We start from the raw sequence: 27,231 nt of genomic DNA, 5'->3' as shown, positions 1-27,231 counted from the left end.
GAGCAGGTTCATGAGCGAATAAGTGTCTTAGAACCGCTTGTCCCACTTGTGTATCTGCTTTGGAATGGGTGTCAATGCAGTAGTGCTGAGTGAAAGTATGTATAGAGCTCCATGTAGCTGCTTTGCAAATACTGTCTAAAGGAACATTTGCAATGAAAGCCAGCGTGGCTCCACTAGCTCTTGTGGAGTGGGCCCTGGGCGTAAAAGGCAGTGTCTTATTTGAAAGGGAAGAACAAGTTACTTCTTACCTTGTAACGTTCTTTCGACGGGATGTTCCTCCGATGTATTCCTTATCTTTGATAATACGCTTCCAGCTTGCTGGCCTCGGAAATATTTTCAGTAGAGGGCGCTGCGCGTCGACGTCCGCTGAGTCGATGTCCCTAGATGGCCATCTGATCGGCGCCGACGTCACCATGCCCATAAATAGCCACGCGTGGCGTCCGTTGCTCAGTTCAGTTTTGTAGCATAAGAAAAGTCATGCCTGAATTGGTTATTGACCTTGAAGGAGCGTAAGCTGCAACCACAAGGGAAGTATTACTGCGGGATGGATGGGAGGGGCGATAAGGAATACGTCGGAGGAACATCCCGTCGAAAGAACGTTACAAGGTAAGAAGTAACTTGTTCTTCAAAGGGATTGTTGTTCTTCAAAGGGATTGTGTCCTCCGACGTTTTCCTTATCTTTGATAGACTCCCATGGCAGCGGCATGCAATTGGAGGTGGGAGTATGAATGTTATGTATCCCTTTAGGGATGGACCGAATGTAATACGGCTTTGCCAAATCTGGTCTCTTGACTAGTGGAGGAATCCAGGTTGTAAAATTTTGTGACTATGTGCGGAAGACCATGTGGCAGCCGCACATATGTCTCTGACCGGTACCCCTCTTTGGAGAGCCGAAGAGGCTGCGATACCCCTGGTTGAATGAGCCCTAAGATTTTAGGGTGGCTCCTTCCCAGCCAGTTTGTAACATACCAGAATGGCCAAAATAATCCACCTGGAAATGGTTTGTTTTGTTATGGGTAGTCCCAACTTGTGACCCGAGTATCCTACAAACAGTTGGTCTGCTTGCCTGATCCTAGCCATTCTGCTGATGTAAAAGCTGAGAGCTCGCCTTGGGTCCAGCCTATGTAACCTTTATTCCTCTTTCCCCGGATGAGGAGGAGGGTAGAACAAAGGTAAGGTAATTTTCCGAGTAATATGAAATTCAGAAACTACCTTTGGGAGCAAATTAGGCTTCACCTGTAGGACGCTCACCCTCCTAGCAGATGTTGGTGCTACCAATAGGTAGTGGTTCGAATGGAGTGCCCATTAGGAAGTTGAAGACTAAATTTAAGTCCCATAAGGGAATTTGGAATGGTTTTGGAGGATAAACATTAGTTAATCCCTTGAGAAATTGTATCACTAGAGGTAGTTTGAAATACAATGGTTCCTCCGCAGTACGCTTGAAGATTGAAAGCGCTGCGAGATAGCCTTTTAGAGTGACAACTTGAAGGCCTGAGTTTGCCAAGTAGAGTAGAAAGGATAAACACTGTTGGTGTACCACATGAAAAAGGGTCGATATTCCCTTCTCTACACCAGCTGCAAAATTTGTTCCAACGGCAGCGGTATAAAGACTTTGTTGCTGGCCTTCTGGCCGAAAGCAACACCTCCATGACGTCATCAGGGAGATCCCAATCCTTGTACCTCAACCTTTCAGAAGCCAAGCATGAAGGTTGAGGGTTCTGATGTCTGGATGGAGAACGTGACTACCCTTCTGCGAGAGATTCTCTTTGAGTGGAAGACGGATTGGAGGGCAGATGGACATATCTAGAAGGTCCGGGTACCACGTTCTCCTGGCCCAGTCCGGGGCAATTAGGATCATGGTTTTCCGGAATCTTCTCAAACTCCTGATCATTTGAGGAATAACAGGGACTGGAGGAGACGGGTAAAGGAGTGAAAACTCCCAGTCCACTACGAACACGTCTCCTAGAGCTCCTCTCGGGGGAAATTCCCTTGAACAGAGCAGATCGCACTTCTTGTTGGTGCTTGTGGTGAATAGATCCACCTGAGGGGTTCCCCAAAGGGAGAAAATCTCTTGAAGGGCTTCCTAAGCTAGCTCCCACTCGTGGAAGACTGTGCTCTGCCTGCTCAGAACGTCGGCTTTCAAATTCTTCTCTCCGGCTAGGTGGACTGCCGATAGAGAGATTCCTTCTCGAATTGCCCAAAACCAGAGCTGCATTGCCGCTCTGCACTGTGGCAGTGACCCTACGCCTCCTCTTTTGTGGAGGTAGTGCATGGCCACCGTGTTGTCCGTCATTATCAGGACATTTCTCTCCTGTACTGATGGCAGGAAAGCTTTCAGCGCTAGTCTGATCGCTCTCAGATCCAATAGGCCCAACGACCGCTGATGGTCAAGTGGTTGGCATGGGCTCCCCACCCCGTGAGCGAGGCGTCTGTGACTACTGTTATCTCCGGCCATGGTTGCCAAAACAGTTCGCCTTTTAAGATGTTCTCTGGATAGGCCCACCATTGGAGGTCGCAGGCTACTTTGTCAGGAATCCGGAGGAGATCTGTCATTCTCCCTGAGAATTGTGACCACTGAGTTCTCAGTGCCCACTGAAGAGATGTCATTCTCAAGCGGGCCTCTGGCACAAGGAAGATGCAGGATGCCAGAAGGCCTAGCAACCTCAAAAAGTCAAAGACTGGGAGACGTTGGGCATTTTGAAACTTGTTGACCATCTGCAGAATATCTTGAGCCCTCACCTCTGGTGGCGAGGCTTTTCCCAGGGAAGTGTCCAGGACCGCTCCAATAAACTGGAGTCTCTGTGATGGTATCATCTGTGACTTCTTTAAATTGAGGGAGAAGCCCAGTTTGTGAAGGAAGTGGCAGACATAATCTAGCTGGGTCTGAGCTTGTTCCGAAGATGCAGCTCTGATCAGCCAATCGTCTAGGTAGGGTAGACGTGGATCCCTTCCCTCCTTAGACTCGCAGCCACTACCGACATTAGCTTGGTGAAGACCCTCGGGGCGGAGGTCAGCCCAAATGGCAGAACTCGAAATTGATAATGAGAGTCGCCAATTGCGAACCTCAGGTATTTCCTGTGTTTGGGATGAATTGGCACATGGAAATAAGCATCCTGAAGGTCCAGAGATACCAGCCTGGAGCTGCGGGGCCTGAAGGATCGGAGAGAGTTACCATCTTGAAATTGTCCTTCCTGAGGAACTTGTTCAATTCTCTTAAGTCCAGGATGGGTCTCAGTCCTTCTTTGGTATGAGAAAGTAGGGGAGTACCAGCCCTTGTTCCTGTCCGCTACATATGCCGGTTCTATGGCACCTTTCTCTAGCAGGTCTATAATTTCCTGCAAGAGGAGCAGATCTGGAACTTTTAGAGAGCTGTTCCCCGGTGGATGACTCGGAGGGATGTGTAGAAAGGGTAAGCAGTAACCCTGGGCAACTGTCTCCAATGCCCAAGCATCTGACGTTATAGCCTGCCATTCCGTCAGATGGTGAGTTAACCTGCCCCCTACAGGTGTCTTGTGTGGAAAGGCCTCAGAGTGGTTTGGGGGCGGCTGATGCAGATGCCGAGGGTAAAGAGGCACCTGCTGCTGCTGCTGCGGCCTTAGTACCTTTGACCCGTCCACCTCGGGTGGATCTCCTTTGGCCTCTTTGAGCCGGCTGTCCTCTGCCTTTCCCGAATGCAGAATAATAGCGAAAGGACTTTCCTCTCCCAGAGGTTCCTGAGGGGCGAAAAGGAGTTTGGCGGATAGCCGCTCCTAAAGATGTTGCTGCTGCTTTAGATGTCTGCAACTTTTCCAGACTGTCATCAGCATTTTTTCCGAATAATGAAGAGCCGTCAAAGGGCATATTCAAAAGTCTGGCCTGTACATCTGGAGCAAAGCCAGACTTTCGCAACCATGCATTCCTGCCGATTGTTGTACTTGCCGCCATGGCTCTGCTGATACTGTCAGCGAAATCGATGCCAGTTTGAAGTGACTCGCACATGGCATCTTTGCCATCTTTAATAATGTTAAGGAAGGCTTCCTTTTCCTCTCCTTTGGGTATGCAGTCAGCCGCTGATGAAGCACACTCCCACAGTGTGTGATTGAACCTGCCGAGCGTACAGGTGGCGTTGATGGGCTTCAACGCCATACTACAAGCAGAGAAGACTTTCTTTGCCATAGAATCGTACCTCTTGTCATCTCTATCCTGTGGGACAGTAGGGTAAGCGGTCCTGCTGCTTGATGAAGTTGCCGCTTGGACCACCAGACTATCTGGAGTCGGGTGTTTTCGATAAGTATTCAGGGTCAGCAGCAGCTACCCTATACTTGGCTGATAATCTTTTGTTGACAGCAGGGATAACTTCAGGAGTTTCCCAGTTAGATGCATTTTTTCTTTGTAAGGCTGTATGGAAGGGGACCACAGGAACCTCCTGTGGACCTTTGTCTAATATGTCTGTCAGGTCATCCTGTTGAAAAACAGGCAAAGGCGCAGACCAACCCATGAATTCAATAATTCTTGCCATCAAGGTTCTATAGGGTGTTTCGGCATGTTCCCCTGGGTCTGGCTTAACAAAATCCACTTCTGGGGAAGTGTCCAGCCCGCTTGCCTCATGTAATGACTCCTGTAGGTCTTTCAACCTTCTTTCCTCAGAGATGAAATCCTCTGAAACAGATAGTGTGGTCCTCTGCAACTCGAAGGTTTCCTGTTAAGAATCTTCCCCCTCTTCATAAATTGAAGATAATCCAGGGTACTCTGACCTCTGAAATGGTATAAAACCCATTTCTAAGGCAGAAGGAGCCAAATTCGTCATTATTGGGCGAGAAAACGTCAATGTCGTCGACGCCGATGTGACGGGCTTCGAAGGCGCCGAAAACGGCGTCGAGAAAACCGGAAGAGGCCTCGAAGAACTCGAGAGGATCGGGATCCTACTAGAGGACATCGACGACGGTCTCGGCGTCGTGCCGGAGGCTCTTGGAATCACCATTGGCTGTGGAGTAGCCGTGGTCTTCTCTTTCATCGGCGTCGCCGATGGCGTCGAGTCGATCGACCGATGCGTCGAAGAACCCTTCGACAACGGCGTCGATCCATACGTCGAAGGGATCTTCGACGACTGCGTCGAAGACGGTGCCTTCTTACCCGATGGCCCTTGGCGCTCTTGGGTGGAATGTTTCGCCGGGTGCTGCGACTCGCGGCGTTTAGATTTTTTGAGTTTTTCACCCGGGGTATCACCCTCAGCTGTCTTCGTGTCATGCCTGCGCCATGGGCGCATACATTTACGATCAATATGGACCTTATTTCCCATTTGAGAGACTTTGGTGCTTTTCTATTTTTTCCAACAAACTACACTTACCACAATGCACTTGGCTATAACCATCTTTTCCTGGCCATTCCTATTTGCCATCTTCGGAACTACAATCCCCAGAAGCCCTAGGGATCTGCTCTGCTTCCACCAGCTGAGGAACAGAGAGGGAGGAGGCTGATTGTCTGCAGGTGTGACCAATTAGCTTGCTTCTGTGCTGGGCTGGGCGGTATAAAAGCTGCTGCCTGCAGGGGCTCAGTCTCTTGCATTAGGAGTCTTTCCGGCACCTTGTTGCTTCGAGCTAAGGATCTTGTATGCGGTTCCTCCTTACTCCAGCTTTGGATCCAGTGCCCTGCCGGGCTCTCTACATTGCAGCTGATCACGCTCTGCTGCTTTCCAGCCTCCGCCCTTGCCCTGCCGGGTTTCTGCCTTGCAGCCGATCACGCTCAGCTGCTATCTTCCGCCCTGGTCTTCCAGGCTCCTGCTCTGCAGCCTGCCTCACTCCGGCTGCCTACAGCCCTTGTCCTCTGGGGTCCCTGCTCTGCAGCCTGCCTCACTCCGGCTGCCTACAGCCCTTGTCCTCTGGGCTCCCTGCTCTGCAGCCTGCCTCACTCCAGCTGCCTACAGCCCTTGTCCTCTGGGCTTCATACCTTGCAGCTTACAGTCCTCTGCAGCTTTCTAGAGTCAGCGGCCCTGCTCCTCTGAGCTTACTCCTTGCTGCCCGGTCCTACTGGCTCCTTGCCGCGCAGCCTGCTTCTCTCCGCTACCAACAGCCCTTGTACTCGGGGCTTCCTACCGTGCAGCCGATCACGCTCCACTGCTTGCTATCTACCTTTGTCTGCTGGGCTCTCAGCCTAGCAGCCCTCTACAGTCCTCTGCAGCCTTCTACATTCAGTGGCCCTGCACCCAGGGCTCACTCCTTGCTGCCCGGCTCTTCTGGGCTCCTTGCTATGCAGCCTGCTTTACTCCGCTGCCCTAAGCCCTTTCCCTCTGGGCTCTCTACCTTACAGCCCTGCTCCTGTGGGCTTGCTCATTGCTTTCCGGCTCCTCTGAGCTCTCAACCTTGTTCCTTACTGTCCTCTACTATCCAATCTTGTTACACGACTTTCCCTTCATTTCCTTCTGCTAGTTTGGTATCAACTTCCTTTTCCTGGATTTGTCTATGTATTTTCTCTTGTACTGTTTGTAGACCCTTTTGTACAGAGCTTGTCCGTTGGTTTCCATCAGGCAACCTCTGCCCCTTCCCTTGTCTCGTTTCTACATTACAGACACCCATAGCTGCTGTTCCAAGCCATGAGCAAACAGCGTGGGCCTCTGTTATAGCAAACTGTGCAGAAGGCTAGAGTTTTTCCTAAGGTCCATGGAATACTCTTTTCCTAGATCTGCATACACCCCTAGAGGGAATCCATTCTGTAGTACTTTATTCCTTCCTACACTTGATTACTCTTCGTTCTCATACTTTCAGCTGTTTGTGTACTTATCTGCCCACCTTACTTCGGCACAACCACCCGAAACCCTTCCTGGGTGTCCTGTGCCTCTCTTTACAGAGTGTCATCCCGTGACACTTCGAGGGGGACGAGGCCGCTTTCTCGAAGACGCTTAACATTTTCTTCCTGAATTCCTCCCACTCAGCCTGAGAGCTGTGTTTTGTGGGGCAGGAGACCCTTTCTGGGGAAACAGAAGACGAGGAAGGGGATCTTCGACGTCTCTTCTTTGAGTGTCTTGATCTCGACGAATGGTAGGAGCTACTTCGAGATCTAGAATGGGAATGTTTTCGACGGTGAGGAGATGAATACCTCGACTCGGCCGAAGAAACTTTCGAGGAGGTTTTGACTGACTTACCTCTCTCGAGCTTCCCCTTGCGCCCCTTCAAGGCTTTCGCCGTCATAGACATGCAGTCATCTGAACAATGGTGCTCGGCTCCCAAGCACCACAAGCAGATCCTGTGTGGATCCGTTATTGACATTTTTTTTACCGCAGTCTCGAAATTTTTTTAAGCCGGATCGCGGCATTGTCGGTTCCGATGAAGATGCCATTGAGAACGAGTTGGTATATTTCGAGTAGATGTTTAGATTAGATTATTTGACTGAACTGAGCAACGATGTTCCGAAGCCCCACGAAGCGCGGAAAAACGGAACTGAGCAACGGATGAGCTTAGTAAGTACCACATTAAGGTCTCAACCTGGTGGTGGGTTAGAAATTGGAGGGTGGAGTCCCTTTTACCCCTTCCATAAATGCCTTGACCACTGGCACTTTCTACCATGAGACCTTGTATTTGGGAAGTGGTGTAGACTGATAGAGCTGCCAGGGGCTCTTTAAGTGAGTTGAACACCAACGCTGCATCCAATAGGTGGAGCATATAGGTGACGACATTAGAAGGAGTAGAATCAACTGGGTTGATTTGCTTATTCTGGCACCAAATAACAAATCGTTTCCATTTATCATAGTAACAGTGCCTTGTATTAGGTTTTCTCGACTCTTTCAAGATATCCATGCATCTCTGGGGTAAATTGAGATGTCCAAACTCTATGACATCAGGAGCCATGCTGCTAAGTTCATTGAGTTGGACTGACGATGCACTGTTAGCCCCTCGTGCTGGGAGAGTAGGCTGTACCGGCACAGGAGTTTGATTGGATCGCACACCGCCAACTTGCGTAGGTGTAGAAACCATGGTTGTCTCGCCCACATAGGAGCAACTAGGATGGGCGTCATTGGTTCCCTGTGGATCTTGTTCACCACCTTCCTCACCAGTGGGGTTGGTGGAAAAGCGTAAGCAAACATCCCTGACCAATTCATCCATAGGGTGTTCCCCTTGGAGCCTGGTTTGGGGAACCTGGACGCGAAGTCTGGGCATTGACGATTTTCGCTTGTGGCAAATAGGTCTATAGTTGGAAAACCCCACATGGAGAAGAGGTGTTCTACGACCTCTTTGTGTAGACGCCAGTCATTTTCTTCTGGTAGAGGGTATCTGTTCAGCGAGTCTGCTAGAGCGTTGAGTTCCCCTGGAACATGTTGAGATGCCAGGAACATCTTCCGTCTGAGTGCCCATTTCCAGATTTTCTGTGCAAGTATGGATAGATTTGGAGGACGTACCCACCCCTCCCCCCCGTTTGTTGATATAAAACATTGCTGTGGTGCTGTCTGTTAGGATCTGCACCACAGACTTGTTAAATGCGGTTCGAATGCTTGGAGGGCTTTGAACATTGCTAGAAGTTCCAGCACGTTGATGTGGTTCAGCGCTGCGGAGTGCGACCACAGACCCTGAGCTATGTGGTGCAGGTAGTGCACCCCCCACCCAGCTAGTGAGGGATCTGTTGTGACCACTGCTTGTATCTGTGGATCGTAGAAGGGTTTCCCCCTGGTCAGATTCTCTCTCGTCCACCAGCGAAGATTTTGTACCAGTGTTGGCGAAACGACCACTAGATCGTCCCACTGACCACTTGCACAAGACCATTGTTTTGCCAACCACTCCTGTATGGGACGCATGCGCAGGCGTGCGTGGGCAACCAGGTAAATGCAAGATGCCATCATTCCTATTAAACGCATAGCTTTGCGTACCCTTATCTGGCGGCCGGCCTGATAGTGTGGTATTTGCAGTAACAAGTTCTTTACTCTCACTTCTAAGGGAAAGACTAACCCTTCCTCTGTATTTAGGATAGCTCCTAAGAACTGTTTGGAGGTGCTGGGCACCAGACTTGATTTTTTCTCGTTGATCGAGAAGCCCAATTGAAAGAGGAGGTTGATTGTTGTCTGAATATTGGCTGCAAATCAGAGGCGAATCCCCCGTTATGAGCCAGGCGTCCAAGTAAGGGTACACTGGGATTGCATCCCTGCGCAGGTGCGCTGCCACCACCGCCAGTACCTTGGTGAATAACCTTGGAGCGGAGTCTACTCCGAAGGGCAGTACCTTGAATTGGTAGTGCTGGTTCGCTATCTTAAAACGCAAGAATCTTCTGTGCGCTGGGAACATTGGAATATGAAAATAGGCATCTTTCATATTCAGTGTTGCCATGTAATCCCCTTTTTTAGAAGTGGGATTACTTCTTGTAGTGTGGTCATGCAGAACTTTTGTGGCTTGACATACTTCTTTGCAGGCCTTAAATCTAATAAAGGGCGCATTGTTAGATCTTTATTGGGCACAAGGAAGTAAGTTGAATTTATGCCCCCATTTACCTGGTTGGCTGGGACCACTTCTATGGTGTCCTTTAATAGAAGCTCTGTAATTTCCTGTAGAAGAATCCGTTGATGTTCTTCCGAGTGTACCTTTTGTCTCGGGGATGATCGCTAGGTTTTTGAAGAAGTTCTACACAGTAGCCCCCTGCTACTGTTGACAGCACCCATCTGTCTGAGGTAATACCCTCCCATGCGTGGATGAAGTTGGAAATTCGTCCTCCTACTGGAGATGCATGGGAGGGTACCTGGAGCGGAATGTCACTTGCTCTGAGGTGCTGTGCCAGGTTGGTTTCCCCCGTAGCAGTGTGTTCAGCATGCCTAGTGGGTCTGGGGACGGGCACGTGGGAAACGGACTCCACAACAATGTCTTCGGCCTCTGAATTGGAGCTGTGGATGCTAGAGGAATTCTCATTCAAGGCACCAGCAGGAGAATGGGACTCTACCTGCATGGCGTAGGCTGCCCACCGCTTTATGCACCTCTCCAAGTGTCTTGGGCGTAAAGAGCAGACAGGCTTTGCAACGAAGCTCATTGTGGCCATGAGGTAAGCAGTTATTACACTCCCTATGAGTGTCCTTGCACGGAAACTTCCTATTACTGCAAGCGCAAAATTTAAATGTAGTTCTCTCCATCGTAAAGTGGACAAAGAGCAGCCAGACAAGTGAAAGAAGAGGAGGGAAAGGAAGTTAAAGGCATTCTCTAAAGAGAAATGTCAAGAACAAGGGTCCCCACTGTCCCTACTGTAAAGGCTGACACCTGACGGCAAAGGCCGGCGGCAGCAGACGAAAAGTCAATCAAAGATTTACAGGCCGGCAAACGGGAACAGTCAAAGGAGGCGTGGCAACAGCAATAAATCTCATTAACACAAGCTCTGCATGAAAGAGACCAACCAGAATAACGGAAAAAAAAACAATCTGGGGGGGGACCTCAACATCTGAGGGATCATGGGTACACTACACGTCACAAGAGGGATAGTGTAACAGGCATGCTCAGGTCGACATCCCTTTTTGATCTTTGAAAAAAGATGCAATACTGAACGATTACCACTAGATGTCAGACTATATGCACAGCATGCGTTTCTAAGCAGATTCATAAGCAACAGATATATATATATATATATATAAAGTTACTTATTCAGTAATAACCTTTCTGGCATTTGTATCCTTAGAGCCACATGCTTAACAGCCATTTCCAAGTGACCATAACTATGCTGCTGGGGCAAAACAAAGCAAATTAAATAGCAAAGCAGTAACTACTGTATTAATTTCTCACCTGTGCAACATACTGCACAGCTATGTCTTTTTCCACTTCTGAATCACAGTTACATTTTTGCATATTGACTTGATCCAGCTTTTGTTCTAAGGCCTTCTGCTCTTGAGCCAATTCTTGCATCTTCAGTGCATGATCCACTTGTAATGTTTCAAGCTCCTTCTGTAAATGTTGTTGCTCCGTCAGGTCTTTAGTAGCCTTACGGCTGCTTAAGATCTCAACTTCCTGCCAAAAAAAAAAATACTATTACAGATGTTGCATTTACTTTATGGGATGCATAAAACACACTAAATCCACATCTCGAGGGAAATATAACTAAATATAGTGGACACTAGAAATTTCAAAATGAAACCTCTAAAATTAAATGGCAACTTACACCCAGTGTATGCCAGAAGCCCTGCACAAAGGGGAGCAAGGTAGAGTTGACAATAACAAATAAAATGTACTTACCCTAGTAAGGCAGTGCTTCCAGTAAGTGCATTCTCTTATTCATGTGACCATGTATTGGGAATGGTGCAATCTAGTGGTGGAGACCTACAATTGTGTCCGGGGTAAAAGCGCCAAGCTAATAGCCAGGTATAAAAGTCTATCCAGTACATCAATTCTCCACATGAACACACAGCACACAATTTCTTACTCACCAAAAATCAATTATCACTCTCCATTGGTTAGAAGCAAGAGCATATTTGTGAGCCCCGATTGTGTGATCTGATTTCTAACTAATCTTGGGGATAAGGGAGCACTACTTCTTTTGTAATGCTCGAATTTAATCACTGCGCCGTAAGTTAAGAAGCTATGAAGAAGCAATACATTAAAAATACCAGTTTGAATCAATACAAAACTTGTCAGAGTTGAAATGTCGCCACACTATCTGCTTTTCAAACTATTGTTTCTGATGTATGTAAGGCAACAAAAACGATGTTATCCTACACTGTATGGACCACCAAAAGGCTTTGGCTGCTTTGCACAAAAGGCAAGATTTAATTTCATCGTACTGGTTGCTGTAAAACATACACGTGCTGTCAAATGCAAGCACCAGTTCCTTATTTTTAACTCCCTACAGAACACTCCCCAAGGCAAAATAAACTTATCAAAGCTTCAAAGTGACCAAGTGCACCACCCACCTGGGACTGTTGGCCAGTGGTGAAATAATCACAATGACAGGGTCCCATCTAGCACAGAGAAGTATGCCAAGAACTTCAAATGGTTTTGGGGGGGGGGGGGATTGGAGGGTTATTAGAAAGTAGCCCTCAAACCTATATAGGCAGGGGTTTCTCCACAAAAGTGTGCCAGATAAGAACACATAAAATAAACAAGCAAGAGTGGTTCTGTGTTTTTGCAATAAGCCTCCCTTGAGGTACCAACCTCGTAATCCGTTCGACTTGTGCAGTAGTGGTGGAGCTCAATTTGACTAGTCATGCAAAGATATTTGCTGAAAGACATTTACCTGCTGCTCTAGCATTTGCGAAGATGCAGGAGGCACTTCCACTCAAAATGTCTATGATCAAGTTCTCCAGAATTACTCCCACTGAAGCCATTTCTGCAAAAGAATGATGTAACAAAGGTGTTTCAGGCGGATACACCATTTTGTCCTCCACACTCCAATCGCTCGATCGAAGATCGTAGAGGTTAGGAAAGATTTCTTTGAGCAACCTTCCCTCTATAGTTTCTATGGACTCCCAATCTTTTTGCTTTCTTTTTTAACGTGGTCTGCACTTTTTGAAGGGGGTAGTATAGCCTTGAGCTTAATTTCCCCTGCCTTTTGCTAAATTTGTTATGGGAAAACTGATCAGTCTTTCTTACCATCAGCACTGAGACACTGTTTCCCTTTCAGCTTTTTGTAACTTTTTACACAGCACCTTACAATGCAGTGCGATGGGGATACTTTTGCATTACCCTGGCTTTTCACTCTTGGGATTTTTGGTTACTTGTATATGTTCCTCAAGACAAGCTGATGGAAGTAGATGAACAAGTTACTTCTTAACTTGTAACATTCTTTCGATGGGATGTTCCTCCGACGTATTCCTTATCTTATGTTAGATATCTCTTTCCAGCTTTGCTGGCCTCGGAAATTTCTTCTCTAGAGGGCGCTGCGCGTCGACGTCCGCCGAGTCGATGTCCCTTGACAGCCGCCGTATCGACGTCGACGTCATCCTGCCTATAAAGGCTGTGCGCAGCGTCCGTTGCTCAGTTCCGTTTTGTAGCCCACAATAATTCTTTCTGGACTAGACTAATCACCCTGAAGGAGCGTAAGCTGCAACAACAAGGGAAGTAGTACTGCGGGGATGGATGGGAGGGTCGATAAGGAATACGTCGGAGGAACATCCCATCGAAAGAACGTTACAAGGTAAGAAGTAACTTGTTCTTCGAGGGGATTGTGTCCTCCGACGTATTCCTCATCTTAGTTAGGCTCCCATAGCAGTATTCTGTTATTGGAGGTGGGAGTACTGACTTCATGCTTCCTCTTATTGATGAATAGAGTGCAATACTGCCCTTCCAAACCTAGTCTCTTGACTGGAGGAGGAATCCAAGTTGTAAAACCGTGTTAAGGTATGGACGGACGACCATGTTGCAGCCGCACATATGTCTCTAACCTGCACTCCTCTTTTGAGGGCTGATGAAGCTGCAATACCTCTGGTCGAATGAGCCCTAAGATTTTGAGGGGGCTCTTTTCCTGCCAGTTTATAACATTCCAAAATGGCTAAAATGATCCATCTGGAAATGGTCTGCTTAGTTATCGGTAACCCCAGCTTGTGACCTGCGTAGCCTACAAACAGCTGGTCTGCTTGTCTTATCCTAGCCAGTCTACTAATGTAAAAACTTAAAGCCCATCTTAGGTCCAGCCTGTGTAACCTCTCTTCCTCTTTCCCCGGATGAGGAGGAGGAGGACAGAAAGATGGAAGGGTAATCTTCTGAGTGATATGAAATTCAGAAACCACCTTTGGGAGGAAATTAGGCTTCACCTGCAGAACAACTTTGTCTTTGTGAAAGATTGTATGAGGGGGGTTACAAGAAAGAGCTTGTAACTTGCTCACCCTTCTAGCAGATGTAAGTGCTATTAATAAAACAGTCTTAAGGGTAAGAAATCTTAACGAACAAGAGTGGAGTGGTTCGAAAGGTGTGGTCATCAGGAAAGTTAGGACTAAGTTTAAATCCCATAGGGGAACCTGGAATGGTCTTGGGGGATAAACGTTAGTTAACCCCTTTAGAAACTGTATTACCAAGGGTAACTTGAAATAGGATGGTTCTTCCGCAGTGCGCTTAAAGATGGATAGCGCTGCGAGATAGCCCTTGATGGTGCCAACTTGAATGCCTGAATTCGCTAAATAAAGTAGGAAGGACAAAACCATTGGTGTACGACATGAAAAGGGATCGATATTCTTTTCTCTACACCAGCTGCAAAATCTGTTCCAACGGCAGCGGTATAAAGATTTTGTTGCTGGCCTTCTTGCCGAAAGCAACACCTCCATAACATCATCAGGGAGGTCCCAATCCTTGTACATCAGCCTTTCAGAAGCCAAGCGTGAAGGTTGAGGGTTTTGATGTCTGGATGGAGAACCTGACCTCCCTTCTGTGAGAGTAGATTCTGAGTGGAAGTCGAATTGGAGGGCAGATGGACAAGTCTAGAAGGTCCGGGTACCACGTTCTCCTGGCCCAATCCGGGGCAATTAGGATCATGGTTTTCTCAACCTCCTGATCATTTGAGGAATGACAGGGACCGGTGGAAACACGTACAGAAGCGGAAACTCCCAGTCCACTATGAACGCGTCTCCCAGAGCTCCTCTCGGGGGAAATTCCCTTGAACAGAACAGATCACACTTCCTGTTGACACTAGTGGCGAACAGATCCACCTGAGGGGTTCCCCAAAGGGCGAAGATCTCTTGAAGGACTTCCTGAGCTAGTTCCCACTCGTGGGAGACTGTGCTCTGCCTGCTCAGAGCGTCTGCTGTCAAGTTCTTCTCTCTGGTTAGGTGAACTGCTGATAGAGAGATTCCTTCTTGGATTGCCCAAAACCAGAGCTGAATCGCCTCTCTGCACAGAGGTAGTGATCCTACGCCTCCTCTTTTGTTGAGGTAATGCATGGCCACTGTGTTGTCCGTCATTATCAGGACATTCTTTCCTTGTACAGATGGCAGAAAAGCCTTCAGCGCAAGTCTGATGGCCCTCAGCCCTAACAGGTTGATATGTAGTCTGGACTCCGATGGAGACCAACGACCGCTGATAGTCAAGTCGTTGGCGTGGGCTCCCCACCCCGTGAGTGAGGCATCCGTGACTACTGTTATCTCCGGCCAGGGTTGCCAAAACTGCTCTCCTTTCAGAATGTTCTCCTGACAGGCCCACCACTGAAGGTCTCGAGCCACCCTGTCGGGAACCTGAAGAAGATCTGTCATTCTCCCTGAGAATTGTGACCACTGAGTCCTCAGTGCCCACTGGAGGGATCTCATTCTCAGGCGAGCCTCTGGCACTAGGAAAATGCAGGATGCCATGAGGCCTAGCAACCTCAAAAAGTCGAAGGCTGGGAGACGTTGGGCATTTTGAAACTTGGTAACCATCTGTAGAATATCTTGAGCCCTCACCTCTGGTGGCGAGGCTTTTCCCAGAGAAGTGTCCAGGATCGCTCCGATGAACTGAAGTCTCTGCGATGGTATCATTTGTGACTTCTTTAAATTGAGGGAGAAGCCCAGTCTGTGAAGGGAGTGGCAAACATGATCTAGCTGGATCTGAGCTTGTTCCGAAGATACAGCTCTGATCAACCAATCGTCCAGGTAGGGGTAGACGTGAATCCCTTCCCTCCTTAGACTTGCAGCCACTGCCGACATTAACTTGGTGAAGACCCTTGGGCGGAGGTCAGTCCAAATGGCAGCACTCGAAATTGATAATGAGAGTTGCCAATTGCGAACCTCAGGTATTTCCTGTGTTTGAGATGGATTGGCACATGGAAATAAGCGTCCTGAAGGTCCAGAGATACCAACCAGTCCTGGAACTGAAGGACCTGAAGGATCTGAGAAAGAGTTACCATCTTGAATTTGTCTTTCCTGAGGAATTTGTTCAATTCTCGCAAATCCAAGATGGGTCTCAGTCCTCAGTCTTTCTTTGGAATGAGAAAGTAAGGGGAGTACCAGCCCCTGTTTCTCTCCGCTACAGGTACCGCTTCTATGGCACCTTTCTCTAGCAGGTCTAAAATTTCCTGCAAGAGGAGCGGATCTGGAGCTTTTTGAGAGCTGATCCCCGGTGGATGACTCTGAGGTATGCGTAGGAGAGGCAGGCAGTAACCTTGTGCAACTGTCTACAATGCCCAAGCATCTGCGTGATAGCCTGCCATTCCGCCAGATGTTGAGTTAACCTGCCTCCTACAGGTGTCTTGTGAGGGAAGTCCTCAGAGTGGTTTTGGGGCGGCTGATGCAGATGCCGATGGTAAAGAGGCACCTGCTGTTGCTGCGGCTTTTGAATATCTACCCCGTCCACCTCTGGTAGTTCTTCTTTGTCCCCTTTGAGCCGGTCGTCCTCTACCTCTTCCGAATGAAGAGTAGAAGCGAAAGGACTTGCCTCTCACAGAGGTTCCTGTGGGACGAAAAAGGTGTCTGACGGATTGCAGCGCCTAGGGATTTTGCTGCTGCCTTTGATGTTTGCAGTTTTTCTAAACCGTCATCTGCCTTTTTCCCAAACAAAGAAGAGTCATCAAATGGCATGTTCAAGAGCCTGGCTTGCACATCTGGGGCAAAACCAGACTTTCTCAACCAAGCAAATCTCCTGGTTGTTGTACTTGCCGCCATTGCTCTGCTGATACGGTCAGCCGAATCAATGCCCGTCTGGAGGGATTCGCACATAGAGTCTTTACCGTCCTGTATGATATTTAGGAACTCCTCCCTTTCTTCTCCCTCCGGGATGCAGTCAGCCGCTGTAGAAGCACACTCCCAAAGTGTATGGCTAAATCTAGCAAGGGTGCAAGTAGCATTAATAGATTTTAACGCCATGCTACATGCCGAAAAGACTTTCTTAGCCATAGCATCATATTTTTTATCGTCACTGTCCTGTGGGACGGTAGGGTAAGCAGTCTTGATGTCAGTAGAAGATGCTGCCTGTACCACCAGACTTTCTGGGGATGGGTGTTTGGACAAAAACTCAGGGTCTGCAGAAGATACCCTGTATTTAGTAGACAGTTCTTTATTTACTCCCGGGACGACATCTGGGGTTTCCCAGTTCGTCATGATTTTCCTTTGAAGAGCTTTATGAAAAGGTACTACAGGATCCTCCTGTGGACCTTTATCAAGAATATCCGTGAGGTCATCCTGTTGGAAAGCCTGTGAAGGTGTTGACCACCCCACAAATTCTGTGATCCTGGCCATTAAGGCTCTATAAGGGGTTTCAGCATGCTCCCCCGGGTCTGGCCTAGCGAACTCCACCTCAGGGGAAGTGCCCAAACCACTTGCCTCATGTAAGGAATCATGGAGTTCCTTTAATCTGCGTTCCTCTGAGGATAACTCCTCTTGAACTGGGGTTGCAGATCCCTGCAACTCAAATGTCTCTTCTTGGTCAGATAGTTCTCCCTCTTCCATAATTGAGGACATTGTTCTCAATTGGTCTGAACTCACAAAGGGTGTGAAACCCATCTCCAAGGCAGAGGGTGCCAAAGTTGTTGTAATCGGCCTCGAAAACGTCAATGCCGACGTCGAAGGCTTCGAACGTGCCGTCGAAAACAAAGGCGGAGGCCTCGAGGTCCTCGATAGAATTGGAATTCTGCTTGAGGATGTCGACAATCTCGACGACATTGTCATCGAGGACCTGGGAATAGCCACTGGGTGCGCCGCAACTGTGACTTTCCTTGGCGTCGACGCCGGTGTTGAGGATGGCATCGAGTCGACAGACCCGTGTGTCGAAGGTCCCTTCGACAACGGCGTCGGAGACACCGACCTCTGCGTCAATGGAACCTTCGTCGACGGCGTCGACGGAACCTTCGAAGAAGGATTTGAGGTCTTTGCTTTACTCGAGGGTTTGTCACGCGCTCGAGAAGCTTCCTTCGCCGGGTATTGCGACTCGCGGCGTTTTGGACCTTCGGGTCTTTCGACCAGAGCATCGCTCTCGGCAGTCTTCAAGGGGGTCGAGGCCGCTTTCTCGAAGACGCTCATCATATTTTTTCGGAATTCCTCCCATTCAGCCCTGGAACTATGTTTCGTGGGGCAAGGGATTCTCTTAGGTGAAACAGAGGAAGAGGAGGACGAAGAAGGGGATCTTCGACGTTTCCTCTTCGAGTGCTTCGATCTCGAGGAGTGATGGCACCCGCTTCGAGACCTGGAGCGTGAATGGTGACGAGGAGACGAATGTCTCGACTTTGTCGAGGAAGAAGAAGCTTTAGAAGTCTTACCTTTTTCCAGCTTCCCCCTACGCTCCTTCAGGGCCTTAGCTGTCATGGACATACAGTCCTCGCACTCCGAACAATGGTGTTCAGCTCCCAAACACCACAGACAAACTCTGTGAGGGTCAGTCAGCGACATCTTTTTCCCACAATCTCAGCATTTTTTAAAGCCGGACCAAGGGGTCGTCTGTTCCGACGAGGAAGCCATCGAGTATGGATCGAATATCTCGAGGAAATTGGATTAATTCTCTACGAAACAGAGCAACGATATTCCGAGGCACTGAGTAAGCGCGGAAAAACGGAACTGAGCAACGGACGCTGCGCGCAGCCTTTATAGGCAGGATGACGTCTACGTCGATACGGCGGCTGTCGAGGGACCTCGACTCGGCGGACGTCGACGCGCAGCGCCCGCTAGAGAAAAAATTTCCGAGGCCAGCAAAGCTGGAAAGAGATATCTAAGATAAGATAAGGAATACGTCAGAGGACGCAATCCCTTCAAAATATTTTTACAATGTGTGTGGGAAATCCCATATAAGGTCATGCATTTAACTCACCGAGAAGGGGGAAGGAAGGGGGGGCGCAACTTGCTTGGACAACTGGCTGTTTGAATGGTGCAGATCCTTATCATTGGTGGGCTTGGACTTGCTTCCAGGCTGTATTTTGGATACGAAGAGGACTCCTGCAGCCATTTCTTCCGATCAGCGTTGGAGCCAAGAATTCCTCATAGTCTTATCAGCCGACTGAAGATCCACAGAAGACTCCTGGGATCCACTACTGAAGAGGTCTGGGATCCCTACCTGCGTCTGGTTTGGTGAAGCCCTGGTGTACTACATGATCTCTGTATGACCCTTAGCAGCTCTTCAGCCCTTAGACTAGTGGGACCAACTAGTCTCGACGCCTTCACGAGGAACCAGCCGTCCTGAGCCTTTGGAAGTGTACCCGAGCCAACCGGTGGAGTAACCATCTCTCTCGTGGGCTACCTCACCAGAAGCGCTGTCGTTCCACGGTTGCACCCGGAACTTGGTGAACACCAGCTTGTGATACAAGTCGCCTTCCCAGCGAATTTCAGCATCCCAGACTCAAGGTATTCTGTGCTAGAGGAGCTTCTTCAACCGCAACTGGAAGGGCTCCTGTTGTCGCCTGTGTGCAGAGACCGTTGCTGGAACTCGTCTTCCCCCCATAATGTGAAGTGTCCTGAGGAGGCCTGCATCTGTCAATCATTTCTTCACTGCAAGGGGTTGCATCTGGACCTGACCAGAAGAATCCTGCAGCCCCTGGGCAACTCTCACTGGAAGCAACGGCGGGAAATCCAATCTGAGAAAAATCAGAGTCAAGGGGTAAAATAAATAATTTGTTCCTCCCGTCCTCCATTGGATAACATTGGAACCAGTCCTTTTGTAACCTAATCGTCCACTCTACTGCCTTTTGGTCGTCAAACCTGTGTGTTAAAGGTGCTAATTCAGCACAAGAAAGGTAGGGGTTGGTGGCGGGACGACACCTACCAACAGGTAAAGAAGGGAGGCAGTGGGGGTACCTGCACAGGAAATGACAGGTATTCTAAGCCACAGGAACGGTAGTAGGTAATGATGCATTGGGTGTACAAACAGTACAAGATACTGACTTATGATTAGCCAATGATGGAGAAGAACAAAAATAGCGCAATTATAAGCACACGTAGTGGGAAATCCCTCAGGGCGAGCTGGATTTGGGAAACCTCGATCTGAAACACGTGACCAATATGGCAGAAATCTGCAAAGGGGGTGGAGCTCAAGCTGCTCATCACGAGAGAAAACCAACACTACTAGAACTGGGTAATGTAAATACACGGCGGCCAGCCAACCCAGCCGCCCATTACGGCAGGGGGGGAAATGGCTCTATATCAGTGTGCCGGTCACATGACGGCCAATGCCCATCAGCAGGAGACTGTGGGAGAGGAACACTGGACGAAGTGACGTTCCTGGGAGAACTAATCAGACAGTAAGTTCTTGAGCTCTGCGGAGGTGGCCAGCTTCCAAAGTATCTACCACAGAGTTCGCAATGGTCATCATTCAGCAGGTATCATGTGAATGTCCCCTTTCCCACCTGCTGCAGGGTGTCTTGTGTTCTGTCCTCAATGGTGCTAACCAATGGCAATGTATTAAAGTTACGGCGGTCAGTACAAATGTTACTTCAGTAATACGTTTTTCTGGGGTGTGGTGTGAATAAATATGGTACCACATGGGGGGCATGTAATAGGTAACAGTTAAACTGTTTTCTTCAATTATGCATCACTAATCAATGTAAACTTCGAGGAGATGATGTCCACAAACAAATGAAATCCCTGGGAAACATAGAACTGAGTGAATTCTCCAACTTGCAAGTGTTTCAATGGATTTCCGACAATTGTATTTCATGGTATAAAACTACTGTTCATATTCCATTCACATGTCAGCCTTTCATTCAGAGCCGATCCACTGTTCTGTTTGATTTGTGCTCACCCAGCTGTAATAAACAGTGTTGCTTCTTGCCTGGTGTTTGCTCAACTTTTTGAGTATGTGTTTTTTTTTTAATTATGTTCTAATTGCTGGACCCCCTGACTACACCTGTGTAGTATTTTCTGATCGATAAGGACACAATTACTTACCTACTAACATTGCTGAATACCTTTGAACAATCACAAACACAAGTAAATTAGAACTAACCTACATAGAGTACATTCTGGGGGAAAGCATTGCGACTTTCAAGGCCCCATTCATCTTAGGGATTGGACTGCTGAAGTTGGGTACATTTAATTATGACTTGGTTCCATCTTTACTGCATTCCTTTTATTTACTGACTGCATGTGTTCAAGTAATATGAAAGCATGTTAATAACCTACGATGAATGTATGACATACAATGCACACCGTAATCGTATTTCTGATGGTTGTATCCATTAGATTCACATGCTGTGCATAAAGTCCGACGTCTAGTGGAAAATCACAGAGCATTGCATCCTTTTTTTTGTAGATCGAAAAGAGACGTCGACATGGGCGTTAATGTAACGCTATCTCTAACGTGAGGAGTAGTGTACACAAAATTCTTCATGCTTCGAGGTCCCACCGGTTGTTTTTGTTCTGCCGTGAGGAAGCCTTACAGATACGCGAGTACAGAAGAAAGTAGGTGCAAGAGGTATATGTTCCTTATACTGAGGGGAAGAAGCGTGCACATGTGAATCTAAGCAGATACAACCTTCAGAAATGCGATTACAGTGAGTAATGTATGCCTTTTGATGTGTGTGAATCTGCTTAGAAAACATGCTGTGCACAGACTAGCGAGCAATGCCCGGAGATGGTGGTGGGATGTGTGAAGGAACAGTGGCAAAGGTGTCTTAGTACAGCTTGTCCCAACTGAGAATCAGACTTAGATTGTGTGTCTAAGCAGTAGTGCTGGGTTAAAGTATGAACAGAACTCCAGGTTGCTGCTTTGCAAATGGAATCTAGAGGAACATTTGCAATGAATGATATGGTAGCCCCTCTGCCCAGAGTAGAGTGTGCGCTAGGCGGACAGGGAAGATCTCCCTTGGAAAGAAGTAACAGTGTGATGCAATTTACAATCCATTTGGAAATAGCCGGTTTAGATACAGGGTCCTTTTCTCTACCAGGTTCCACAAAAAATGAATTGGTTTGTCTTTCTCACTTGCATAAGTCTTCTCAAGGTAGTATACTAATGCCCTCCTTACATCTAGTGTATGAAGGCTTCTTTCTGCCAAGTTAGTGGGGTTTTGAAATAAAGTGGGAAGTTCGATCAATTGGTTCACATGAAACTTCGAGATGAATTTAGGAGCAAAACATGGGTGTGTGCGGAAAACCACTTGGTCTTTGTGAATAGACACAAATGGGTCCTGAACTGAAAGGGCCAGCAGTTCACTAACTCTCCTTAACGAGGTGATAGCCACTAAAAAGGCAGTCTTGTAGGTGAGGGCCTTTAGGCTAGCCTTGTGCATGGGTTCGAAAGGAGGTCCCATTAATCTTGTGAGGACAACATTCAAGTTCCACCCGGGAGTTGCGTTGGAAATAGGGGGGGTGAAGTCTTTTAATCCCTTCCATAAAGGTCTTAATGACAGGAATCTTCCACCATGAAACCTTGTTCTGGGATGTGGACACAGAGAGAGCGTGCAGGTGGACCTTTAGGGAACTGAAAACAAGTCCTGAGTCTAATAGGTGCATTAGGTACACGACAACATCTTTGGGGGAGCAGTCAACAGGATGGACGTTCTTACCAATGCACCAGATAAAGTGTTTCCTGTTGGATTTTCGTGCTTCCCCGAGTTATGTCCATACATCTCTGAGGGAGATGGAGGTGACCAAACTATGATTTCAGGAGCCAAACTGCTACGTTGAGTGTCGGGGGGGGGGGAAGGGGAGGGGACACAGGTGCAGGGTTTCCCCTTGGTGTTGCAATAGCATGTTGCACGGGCATGGCAGTTTCCTGGGGGTGGAGACTGACATCCTCATGAGAAAGGTAATCAGGGGAAAGTGTAGGCAAATCTCCATGACCATGTTATCCAGACACTGTTCCCTTTGGAGTGCTTCTGTGGGTACCTGGAGGCGTAATCTGGGCATTGGGTGTTCGAGAGTCGCGAACAGGTTGATGTCTGGAAAACCCCACTCTGCAAAGACGTTGAGTAGAATGTGCTCTTGCAAGCAGCACTTGTGCTCTACAAGTAGGTTGAAGTCTCGGCTGAGCACGTCTGCCAGAAGATTGTTTCTCCCTGGAACATGTGATAGAAGGAATATGTCGTATTTGAGTGCCCATTTCCAGATGTTCTGGGATAGCCCTAGAGAATGAGTCCACCCCGCCCCCCCACCCCCCGTTTGTTCAGTTAGTACATGATCGTGGTGATGTCTGCAAGGACGAGAACTGTTTTCCCCTGAAGGTAAGGCTGGAAGGCTTTCAGTGTTTTGAGCAGTGAAAGCAGTTTTACTGATGGGGTCCATACGCTGTGCGCCGTCTGTTGAAGGAGGTGAGCTCCCCACCCCAACAGATGTGTTTGAGGTGAGAGTGGCCTCTACTGCAGGGTGGTGAAGTTTTTCCTTTGTCCACCACTGCAGAGACTGAACGAGCGCTGTTGAGACAAGCACTAGATCATCCCACTGACCGCTAGCCTGACACCAATGGCTAGAGAGCGACTCCTGCATAGGCGCATGCGCAAACGAGCGTGGGTAACTAGGAAGATGAAGGAAGCCATCATGCCAAACTGGTGACTGGCTACATAACGAGGGATCTGAAACAGCATGTTTTGAACCCTCTTGGTTGGAGTGGAAGACGAGCCCGTCTTCTGTCTGAATCAGGGACCATAGAAACTGTTTGACTTGGCTTGGGGACCAGACTTGAATTCTTCTCGTTGATAGTATATCTCCAATGTAGGATATTCTCTCTTCTGTGCATTTCCCAGGCACGTTCCGTACGAATCTCCGGTTATGAGCCAGTCGTCGATGTAAGGGTACGGGGGGATGGACTGCCTGCGCGGGTAAGCCGCCGCTACCGCTAGAACCTTTGTAAACACCCTTGGGGCAGAGGCAATGCCGAAGGGGAGAACCTTGAACTTCTAGTGTGTGTCCTCTATCTTGAACCGGAGGTACTTTCTGTGCGCCGACAACATTGAAATATGAAAGTATGCATCTTTCATGTCCAATGTGGCCATGTAATGCCCCGGCCGCAGTAACAGGAATACTTCCTGAAAAGTTGTCATCCTGAATTTCTGAGGTTTGACATACTTGTTTACAGGACGCAGATCTAAAACATGGCGCATAGTTAGATCTTTTTGGGTACAAGGAAGTATATTGAATAAATACCCTAGTTTACCTGGAGATGAGGGACGACTTCGAAGGTGCCCTGTTCTAGCAAGACCTGGACCTTGTTCAACAGGATGCGCAGATGGTCCGATGCCGGTCGTCTGATCCCGGGTGGAAGGTAGCGGAATTTGATGCAGTACTCGCGGGCGATGGTCTGGAGTGCCCACTGATCTGATGTGATCCCCTCCCACACATGGGTAAAACATGTTAGATGTCCCCCGACCCGGCATGTGTGGTAGGGGTTCTGTACTGCTGAGTCACCTGGAGGCCGAGGTCAGGGAGCCTCTGGAAGCAGAGTTTCTGTCTCTGCCTTTTCCCCCCTGATGAAATCCTCTTCGTTGATGGGACTGAAAGCCACTGGGGGAGCCCTGTCCTGAGGTCCAGTAGGAGCCCCCCGAACCATATTGTCCCTGGGTGTTGAAATTTCCCTGCTGAACGAATAGCTTGGTCAAGATTTGATTGAATGTTTTTAAAGTCGTGTGCTCTTTTATGGGAGTCTCCAGAGACTCAACTGCTTAACCGAAAAGGTTGGCTTCCTCCACTGGCTTGTTAAACAGGGAGGATTGGGTCTCCGGTTTAAAGCCTGAATTATTGAGCCAGGTGTAGCGTTGGAGAAGGGTTCCCTGGGCAAGGACATTCCCCACCATTTTGGCAGGGTCCAAGGTATTTTTAAGAATATTCTGGGTGACTTGCCGTCCTTCAGCAACCATGGCCAAAAGGCGGGTGCGAGCAGGTTCTGGGACTACTTGGAGGCCCTCTTGGACGAGATCCCACTGAACGTCACTATAGCTCACTAGGAGAGTGGTATTTTTGGCTATTCTGGTGGTGAAGGCGGCAGAGGTGGTTACACACTGGCCAACGGCATACAGTTTCTTGCAGTCCTTGTCGGGAGGAGATTCCAAAGGACAGTGGTGCAACAGCCCGCTTCAGTGTAGTAGGGACGACTAGGAAGTCTGAGTTGGCATGGCCTCTGATAGAGAGTGGGTCCGAAGGAACCGGGCAGAACATTTTCTCCACACAGGTATTAACTGCACTTGTGAGCGATGCTATGAGTAGAACAAGTTACTTTCTTACCTGGTAACGTTCTTTCGATGGGATGGTCCGACGACGTATTCCATATCTATGACAGGTAATGTCCACAGCTGTGCTGCTTCGGAAAATCTTTGGCATCTGCGTCCTGCGTCGATGACGTCGTCCCCGAGGACCTCCTCCGACAGCCGACGTCACCCGATGTGATAAGTAGGACGCACGACGCCCATAGCCTCAGTTATAGTTTTTTCCCAGAACGTGTGCCACCAGTTTTCTGCCAGTCAGACACACGAGGCCTTGTGGAACGCAAGCTGCAATCGCAAAAGAAATTCTGCAGCGGGGAAGGCAGGGAGGGAGCGATATGGAATACGTCGTCGGAACATCCCATCGAAAGAACGTTACCAGGTAAGAAAGTAACTTGTTCTTCGAGGGGATTGGGTCCTCCGACGTATTCCATATCTATGACAGACTCCAAAAGCAGTACCAAGCAAGGAGGTGGGAAAGAATTTGGAATACAAATTTAGCATGCCCAATCAAATTGCTGAATAGAGAACTGCCTTGCCAAAGGCCAGATCTTGCACCCTGATGGAATCGAGGGAATAGTGACATACAAAAGTATGTACTGAAGCCCAGGTGGCTGCATCACAGATGTGACGAATAGGAACTCCCCTCTGCAGGGCAGTAGACGCAGCCACTCCTCTGGTAGAATGGGCCCGCAAGCCAGCCGGAGGACCCTTACCCGCCAAGCGGTAACACTCGGAGAGAGCTAAAATAATCCGAGACAAAGTCTGTTTCGTCACAGCTTGTCCCAAACGCTTTCCAGCGTAACCAATGAAAAGTCGATCGTCCACTCTGACCCGGGACATGCGCGAGATATAAAAGCTCAACGCTCTCCTAGGATTAAGCCTATGGAGCCTCTCCTCTTCCTTACCAGGATGTGGAGGAGGATAGAACGCCGAAAGAACAACCTTCTGGCTCAAATGAAATTCTGAAACCACCTTAGGAAGAAAAGAAGGACGAACTCCAAGGACACCCCTGTCCTTGTGAAATACAGTGAAGGGTGGCTTAAATGAAAGTGCCTGTAACTCACTCACTCTGCGAGCGGAAGTAACCGCAACTAAAAACACAGTTTTCAGAGTTAACAGCCTCAAAGAGCACCCATAAGAAACTTAAGAACAAGGTTCAAATCCCAACCTGGCACCAAAAAAGATGACGGAGGGAACACATTAGTGAGCCCTTTCAAAAACTGCGAAATTAAAGGAATCTTAAAATAGGAACACTTCAGACAAGCGCTTAAATATAGACAGCGCCGCCAGGTAACCTATAATGGTCCCCACTTGCAAGCCCTTGTGGGCCAAAGAAAGCAAAAAAGACAAAACCATGGGAATGTTGCATTCAAAAGGATCCACATTCGGAACTCTGCACCAGTCGCAGAACTTTCTCCAACGGCAACGGTACAGAGACTTAGTTGCCGGCCGCCTGGCCAAGAGCAACACCTCCATCACGTCTTCAGGGAGGTCCCAATCCTTATACCTCAACCTTTCAGAAGCCAAGAGTGAAGATTGAGGGATCTGACCTCTGGATGGAGAACCTGACCCCCCTCCCGTGAGAGCAGATCGTCTCGGTAGGGAAGACGACGTGGAGGGCAGATGGACAAGTCTAGAAGGACCGGGTACCACGTCCTCCGGGCCCACGCCAGAGCAATGAGGATCATCCGGGAACCGAACCTCTGTAACCTCCGCAACACTTGCGGGATGACGGGGAGTGGAGAAAATGCGTACAGCAGTGGGAATGACCACTCCACCACGAACGCGTCTCCTAAGGCTCCTTTTGGAGGAAATTCCCGCGAGCAAAACCTTTCGCACTTCCAGTTGACACTGGAGGCGAAGAGATCCACTTGAGGGGTCCTCCAAAGGGCGAAGATCTCCAGGAGAATCTCCTGAGCCAGCTCCCACTCGTGAGAGATCGTGCTCTGCCTGCTCAGAGCGTCCGCCGTCTCGTTGTCGTCTCCGGACAGATGAACTGCCGAGATCGAAACTTCCTGCTGGATGGCCCAGAACTCAAGCTGCATCGCCTCCCTGCACAGTGGAAGTGACCCTGCCCCCCTTTCTGTTGAGGTAGTGCATGGCCACCGTGTTGTCCGTCAGAATCAGGACACTCTTCCCGCGCACAGTCGGCAGAAAAGCCTTCAGGGCTAGCCTGACGGCCCTCGGCTCCAACAGATTGATATGGGGTCTGGACTCCGACGGAGACCAACGACCGCTGTCAGCTCGTTCGCATGAACTCCCCATCCCGTGAGGGATGCGTCCGTCACGATC

At 48.7% G+C, this 27,231-nt stretch overlaps 1 protein-coding gene across 1 annotated transcript in view; it reads right to left on the bottom strand.

Moving 5' to 3' along the window:
* SKIL (SKI like proto-oncogene) overlaps positions 1–27,231 on the bottom strand; it is a 621,859-nt gene that overhangs the window by 61,557 nt on the left and 533,071 nt on the right. Inside the window, exon 6 of the mRNA XM_069618566.1 lies at positions 10,719–10,940. Within this exon, the coding sequence (XP_069474667.1) occupies positions 10,719–10,940 (222 nt within the window). The remainder of the gene's footprint in view (positions 1–10,718; positions 10,941–27,231) is intronic.

This window comes from Ambystoma mexicanum, chromosome 10, assembly GCF_040938575.1.
Source record: "Ambystoma mexicanum isolate Mex_15411 chromosome 10, UKY_AmexF1_1, whole genome shotgun sequence".
Classification (NCBI taxonomy): Eukaryota; Metazoa; Chordata; class Amphibia; order Caudata; family Ambystomatidae; genus Ambystoma; species Ambystoma mexicanum.
Note: the sequence above shows the minus strand (reverse complement) of the source record. Positions and strands in the feature narration are given on the sequence as shown.